Genomic DNA, 7,979 nt, shown 5'->3' on the forward strand with positions numbered 1-7,979 from the left:
AGTGCAGTGGCACGATCTCAGCTCACTGCAAGCTCCGCCTCCCGGGTTCATGCCATTCTCCTGCCTCAGCCTCCTGAGTAGCTGGGATTACAGGCGCCTGCCACCACGCCCGGCTAATTTTTTTGTGTTTTTAGTAGAGACGGGGTTTCATCTTGTTAGCCAGGATGGTCTCGATCTCCTGACCTCGTGATCCACATGCCTCGGCCTCCCAAAGTGCTGGGATTACAGGCGTGAGCCACCGTGCCCGGCCCAGCTATTTTTCTTGTTTACCTTTTTAGCAGGGATGGGGTTTCACCATGTTGGCCAGGCTGGTCTCAAACTCCTGACCTCAGGTGATCTTCCCCCTTTGGCCTCCCAAAGTGCTGGGATCACAGGCATGAGCCACCGTGCCTGGCCTTCAAGTATCTATTTCTAAAGCCCTTGATATAAATGTGTATTAGAGGTCAGGCACAGTGGCTTATGCCTGTAATCCCAGCACTTTAGGAGCCCTAGATCAGCTGAAGTCAGGAGTTCTAAGACCAGCCTGGCCTACGTGATGAAACTTTGTCTCTACTAAAAATACAAAAAATCAGCCAGGTGTGATGGCACATGTCTGTGAACCTAGTTACTTGGGAGGCTGAGGCAGGAGAATAGCTTGAACCCAGGAGACAGAGGTTGCAGTGAGTGAGATCCTGCCACTGCACTCCAGCCTGGGCGACAGAACAAGACTCTGTCTGAAAAAAAAAAAAAAGAAATGCATATTAGACAAGAACCTCTTGGGTTTAAAAAGCCTTGACTACTTTTTTTCCCTTTGTACTATTTGAACCATTTTTTTGGGATGTATAGTTCAATGATATTAAGTATGTTCACATTCCTGTGCAACCACCACTATCACCTGTCTTCAAAACTCTTCATCTTGCAAAACTGAAACTCTGTACCAATAAACAATAACTCCTCATTCTCTCCCCTCTCTAGCCCCTGGCAACCACCATTCTACTTTCTGACTGTGATTTTGACTGCTCTAAGTACTTTATGTCAGGGAAATAATGCAATGTTTGTCTTTTTGTTACCGGCTTATTGCTCTTAGCCAATGTTCATCCATGTTGCAAGAATTTCCTTCCGTTTTTGGGCTGAAAAATATTGCTTTGTGTGTATATATCACATTTTGTTTATCCATTCACCTGTCAATGGACAAAAATGCCTTACTTTTTAAAAAGATTTCCCTGAAACAAATATTTTTATATATCCTTCTCAAGTTCAAAGAGATTTTTACCACCCTGGAGCAATGAGCCATAGTTTGAATTAGGATGCCAGAAAGGTATATTTTTCTCTTGTGAAATATAGAAGAAGGAGAAATAGAAGGAGGACCATTGCATAGTCAAACTTGTTCCGAAGCCAACTAGTTTCAGGGAAGAGTAAAATGGAAGCTGAATTGTGGAAATCCATTTCCTTGAAACTGCAAGAGCTGTCCAGGTGTGGTGGCTCACGCCTGCAATCCCAGCAGTTTGGCAGATCCAGGCAGGCAGATCACCTGAGCTCAGGAGTTCAAGACCAGCCTGGTCAACATGGTGAAACCATCTCTACGAAAAACACAAAAATTAGCCAGGTGTGGTGGTGCATGCCTGTAATCCCAGCTACGCAGGAGGCTGAGGCAGGAGAATCGCTTGAACCTGGGAGGCAGAGGTTGCAGTGAGCCGAGATAGTGCCACTGCACTCCAGCCTAGACGACAGAGTGAGACTCCTTTGCCAAAAAAAAAAAGAGAGAGAGGAAAAAAAAGAAAGTGCAAGTGCATCTGGATAGTCTTCCAGGATGTTCAGGGGTAACTACCACATTCTGAAGGCCTCTGCTCTATGGTTCTGTTTGTTTTCTCCAAGGACTCCAGCTGCTTGTCATGAAATCCTGTAATTGACTCTACAGTTAGTTTAATGCTCTCTTCCGGGCCAGGTGCAGTGGCTCACTCCTATAATCCCAGCACTTTGGGAGGCTGAGGCGGGCAGATCTCAAGGTCAGGAGTTCGAGACCAGCCTGGTCAAGATGGTGAAAACTGTCTCTACTAAAAATACAAAAATTAGATGGGCATGGTGGCAGGCAGCTATAATCTCAGCTACTCAGGAGGCTGAGGCAGTAGAATTGATTGAACCCGGGAGGTGGAGATTGCAGTGAGCCAAGATGGCACCATTGCACTGCAACCTGGGCAACAGAGCAAGACTCTGTCTCAAAAATAAAATAAAATAAAACAAATACATAAAAATAAATGCTCTCTTCCATCAGTTTCTAAAGTCCCCTTAAGTCACTGGTGGTTTCTTTAACCAAAAGCACACAAGCAACAATCCACTGGGCCAGATCAAATATCTCTACTATTGGCCTACCAAAGGAAGAGAACTCTCTCTTTATTCAAACTTGCTGCAGCAATCAGTGTCCAAATTACAGAGAAAATGACTGTTGAGTCTTGATGTGGAACTTGGATTTTATCTAGTAGGAAACCCCAGAAAATTTGTTTGTGGGTATATATTTTATCTAGTTGACTTTACCACTTCTTTTTTTTTTTTTTCTTGAGACAGTGTCTCACTCTGCCACCCAAGCTGGAATGCAGCAGTGCAATGTCAGCTCACTGCAGCAATTCATACCTCAACTTCCCAAGTAGCTGGGATTACAAGTGCGTGCCACCACCCTGGCTAATTTTTGTATTTTTAGTAGAGATGAGGTTTCACCATGCTGCCCAGGCTGGTCTCGAACTTCTGGCCTCAAGTGATATGCCCACCTTGGCTTCCCAAAATGCTGGGATTACATCTTATTCTGTATACCTCATGTTTGTCTCTAGTCAGCCTTGGGTATGAGAACATCTGGTAGAGCCTACCTCAGTCACAACCCAGAAAGTGATCTCCCTGTGACTTTGTAGCCTTGACCTGTTTATAACCTGTCCACTGCCTTCTAGACAGAGAAACTAAAATTCCCACCTTGCCTGCATATAGCTGCCTGTGGGCCAGAGAATCATACCCCAGAAGTTGATCCTTTTGCAAGCCCCTCTGTGAAGCCCACCTGTGGCCCAGGAGGTCTACACAGAGCTGCTGCTTCCTCCATAAACCCCCCACTTTGCACTGCCCATGCTCTCTAAAGGCTTTCTGTACTTGAGATATGAACGCCTTCCCGCTTTAACCTTTGGGTACTTTCCCTCATCCCTAAGGTATCATCTAGAGTTTCCTTATGTCTTAAGTGATTATTATTATTTTTTTGGATAGAAAAATGTTCATGATTATTAAGAATAGATTACAAAACAATGCATATGCTATGATCTAATTTTTATTAAAAAATATGTAACTGAAGTTGCAGAAAGTGGAAAAAAAATTTTAAAGAAAAAAATACCAAAAATAGGCTGGGAGCGGGGTTCACACCTGTAATCCCAGCACTTTGGGAGGATTGTTGGAGGCCAGGAGTTCAAGACCAACATGGGCAACATAGTGAGACACCCCCTCCCCCAACCCCATGTCTACAAACAAACAAAAAATAACAAAGAAAGCAAATTAGCCAGGCGTAGTGTCCACCCACATCTGTGGTCCCAGCTATTTGGGAGATGGAGGCGGGAGGATCGCTTGAGTCCAGGACACAGAGGTTGCAGTGAGCCACGATAGCGCCATGGCACTCCAGCCTGGGCAACAGAAGGCGATCCTATTATGAAAAAAATAATAATAAAAGAATGTTTACTGTTTTTTGTTTTGTGGGTTTTTGTTTTGTTTTGTTTTGTGTTTTTGAGACAGGGTCTCGCTCAGTCACTCAGGCTTGAGTGCAGTGGCACCATCTGGGCTCGCTGCAACCTCTGCCTCCTGGATTCAAGCGATTCTCCTGCCTCGGCCTCCTGAGTAGCTGGGACTACAGGCACACACCACTATGCCAGGTTAATTTTTGTATTTTTAGTAGAGAGAGGGTTTCACCATATTGGCCAGGCTGGTCTCAAACTCCTGGCCTCAAGTGATCTGCCACCTTGGCCTCCCAAAGTGTTGGGATTACAGGCGTGAGCCACCACTCCTGGCCTATGTGTTTGATACTTTTTATAATTAGAACAATAAAACTGCCACACTGTAGGGAGACCCCCTGAAACTATTGCTACGGAATGAAAGATGAAATGCTCCTGATTATTATAAATACAAAGTTGCATGCAGGAATGTGTAAAGAAAATGCCAGGTTGGACTGCCAGAATGAGCCAACAGCGGGTGATGTACCTCCCCCTGGAGAGAGCCTATGAATGATGTGCAGTCAGGGAGGTTTCACATCACCAAGATTCCTATCCCAGAAAAACAGATGTTCATAGCTCTGGGAATGGAATGCGACCCTTGTGGAGAGCCTATAAACGGATGCATGAGGGGCATCTGTTCATATGGATAAGATAGGGCTATAAACACCCTCATCTTGCCACAGCTCTTCTAGGCCTCTTTGGGGTTAAGGCATACTCCCTTCTGAGAATTTCTGGTCTAACAGGTTGTCTAGCTTCACGTCCTATTTCTATGGATTGTTTGTAACCAGCTTTAGCTGCAACTGTTACTGCTGATTAATATCTTGCTAATCATAGGTTATAGAAAGACTGTTTCTGTTTTAAGGCTCTGTTAGAAATTACTGATGCACACACTATATTGTAAATTCTTATCTGTGTATACTGTACTTCTGCATACAGATGTTATGTTAAAGAATTACTTCATCCCCATGTGACCCTCTCACCTCATAATCAAATGACCCTAAATCCCTCACTAACCTACTCCCGCCCTCACTAAACTTAATAATAAATGCCAGTATATCCAGTCCATTGGCAGCATCATGGGATCAGAAGGTGGTGACCCCCCTGGACCCAGCTTTCACTATCTTGTGTGTGTCTATTATTTCTCAACCTGCTGATCTGACTGGGAACAAAGAGAGAGCCCCATTGCATTGCAGGCTGCTGGCCAGATCCTGCAATACCACACTTGTTTTATTCTCCAATCAGTCAAACGTTTCCTTTCTGAGAAAGGCTGTGAATTGAGAAAGGCTGTGAATTCCAAAAGGCTGGACATTTAACCTCCAACTGACCAATTCTTCTAATTAGCCATCATTAATCTCTCTTTTTTTTTTTTTTGAGATGGAGTGGCACAATCTCGGCTCACTCCAACCTCTGCCTAGGGGTTCAAGCAATTCTGCCTCGGCCTCCCAAGTAGCTGGGACTACAGGCGCATGCTGCCACACCTGGCTATTTTTTTTTGTATTTTAGTAGAGATGGGGTTTCACCATGTTGCCCAGGTTGGTCTCGAACTCCTGAGCTCAGGCAATGCGCCCCCCTCAGCCTCCCAAAGTGCTAGGATCACAGGTGTGAGCCACCGCACCTGGGCACCATCATGAATCTTTCATTCACAAATATATTTGAACTCCTTTCGAATCTATTCTTTTTCTTTTCTTTTCTTTTTGAGAAGGAGTCTCACTCTGTCTTCCAGGATGCAGTGCAGTGGCGCAATCTTGGCTCACTGCAACCTCAGCCTCCCAGGTTCAAGCGATTCTCCTGCCTCAGCCTCTTGAGTAGCTGGGATTACAGGCGCAGGCCACCAAGCCCTGCTAATTTTTTTTTTTTTTTCCTTTAAGTAGAGATGGGGTTTCACCACATTGGCCAGCATGGTCTCCCATCTCCTGACCTCATGATCCACCTGCTTTCAGCCTCCCAGAGTGCTGGGAATACAGGCATGAGCCACGGCGCCCAGCCCGAATCTATTCTTATTTTCAACCCTTAGTTTTTTAGACAAACAGAAGGTGACATTGTATCAGATTGCCAGATCACAAAGATCTGATAAGGCAAAGTGATCAAATTCATTGATCGTAGGTGACCACCTGGCGATAAGGACCACAGGGTCTGAGAAAAGACAAAAGACGACCTTTAGTAGGAGCTCCCAACCCAGAACCACAGGAAATCAAAAAGCCCGCGCGAACTAGGAAAGAAAACACACAACCGGCCATCCGTGCGATCACCTATCTCCCTCGCCAGGAAAGTAACTCCAGACCGCCAATCATCGGCGGCGCTGGACGTAGACGTCTTCCGCAGTGACATCAAAGCAAGATGGCCGCGCCCTGCAGATTTTCTCTTGTTGCGTAAGTTTTTTTGACCGTCACTCGTGTCAGCTTCAAAGTCAGATAGATTTTCTCCCAGCATGTTCTACTTCCGAGGCTGTGGCCGTTGGGTCGCGGCTTCCTTCACCAAGCAGCAGTTTCCCTTGGCACGGTTAAGCAGTGACAGCGCGGCGCCCCGGACTCCGCATTTCGACGTGATAGTCATCGGTGGAGGACATGCCGGGACTGAGGCAGCCACCGCCGCGGCTCGGTGCGGCTCTCAGACTCTACTCCTCACTCACCGCGTGGACACTATCGGTGAGGAGCGCGGGTGCTGTGGATCCCGGCGTAGGACGCAGGCTGCTTCCTTCCCGCCTCCTCGGGTCTGAAGTGGGGGACCCTCCCTCAAAGCTAGTGAGAATCCTACCTTCTGTGGTTTCAGCCTCAGTCAGTGTCTCGCAAAGATCAGGCAGGCCAGGCCACAACTCTGGATTAGTCTATTCTGCGAACCATAGATTATGCTGCTGCTGACAGTAGTGGCTTGTGGGGAGGTTGGGGTTCGGGGTCCGTGCCTTGGGAAAGGGAGAAACTTCAAGAATACTCGCTGGTAGCTTCTTGGTTCATTGCTGCGTTTACCTTCTACTGTGTTACTCCAGATGAAGGGTGAATTAACGTTATTAACAACCGTTTATGGCCAGGCGCAGTGGCTCACTTCTTTAATCCTAGCACTTTGGGAGGCTGAGACGGGTGGATCACCTGAAGTCATGAGTTCGAGACCAGCCTGGCCAGCATGGTGAAACCCCATCTCTACTAAAAAAAAAAACACAAAAAAATTAGCTGGGTGTGGTAGCGGGCTCCTCTAATGCCAGCTACTTGGGAGACTGAGGCAGGAAATGATCTGAACCCAGGAGGTGGAGGTTGCGGTGAGCCAAGATCGCGCGACTGCACTCTAGCCTTGTCAACAACAGCAAAACTCTGTCTCAAAAAAAAAAAAAACGCACTTAAATGTATAATGAGAAAAGTATAATCTTTCAGGAAATCATATAGCCTCCTCTCCCCCACCCACAAAACCGCAGTTAATAGTATAAATTTCTTCACAGTTATGAGCTGAATTTTAAAGAAGGATTTCAGTAATAAATACGTGATTTATGCACAACTTTTACAAAACAATATTCTAATTACTGCTCGCTCCTAAGCAAAAGGCAGGAGGAAAGACAGAGGCATATGTAATTTACAAGTTGATGTTTTAGCTAGTATCTATCATGATGCTACAGAATGGTCATCCAACAATTACCCATTAGAGCAAAAAAAGTACTGTCCAGTACTAAGCAAAAATCCAGAGACGACAACCCAGAAGGAATATAGGATGCAAAAGGTAGCATAGTGCCAGGCGCGGTGGCTCATGCCTGTAATCCCAGCACTTTGGGAGGCCGAGGCGGGTGGACCACAAGGTCAGGAGATCGAAACCATCCTGGCTCTACTAAAAATACAAAGAAGAAAAAAAATTTAGCCAGGTGCAGTGGTGGGTACCTGTAATCCCAGCTTCTCGGGAGGCTGAGGCAGGAGAATGGCATGAACCCGGGAGGCGGAACTTGCAGTGAGCTGAGATGGAACTACTACACTCGAGCCTGGGCGACAGTGTGAGACTGTCTCAAAAAAAAAAAAAAAAGGTAGCATGGTTCTTCAAAAGGGTGTCACAAAATCTTGACAGAAACATAAAGATCAGGCTGGGCAGGGTGCTGCGCACCTGCAATCCCAGCTGCTGGTTAGGCAGAGGCAGGAAAAGTTCTTGAGTCCAGAAAGCGAAGCCTGTAATGTGCAACGATCGTGCCTGAGTAGTCACTGCACTCCAGCCTGGGCAACATAGTCGTCTGTAAATAATTTTTTAAAAATAAAAACACAAGAACCACTTAATAAACGATTTATTATTATATTATTATTA

The 7,979-nt window shown here is 45.9% G+C and overlaps 1 protein-coding gene across 1 annotated transcript in view; it reads left to right on the forward strand.

Annotated features, from left to right (window-relative positions):
• Nucleotides 1-5,903: 5,903 nt before the first annotated feature.
• Nucleotides 5,904-7,979, forward strand: part of MTO1 (mitochondrial tRNA translation optimization 1) — a 34,556-nt gene continuing 32,480 nt past the window's right edge. The window contains exon 1 of the mRNA XM_011944492.1: nt 5,904-6,355. Coding sequence (XP_011799882.1) covers nt 6,139-6,355 — 217 coding nt within the window. The 5' untranslated portion in view covers nt 5,904-6,138. The remainder of the gene's footprint in view (nt 6,356-7,979) is intronic.

Source organism: Colobus angolensis, unplaced genomic scaffold, assembly GCF_000951035.1.
Source record: "Colobus angolensis palliatus isolate OR3802 unplaced genomic scaffold, Cang.pa_1.0 Scaffold231, whole genome shotgun sequence".
In the NCBI taxonomy this organism is placed as follows: domain Eukaryota; kingdom Metazoa; phylum Chordata; class Mammalia; order Primates; family Cercopithecidae; genus Colobus; species Colobus angolensis.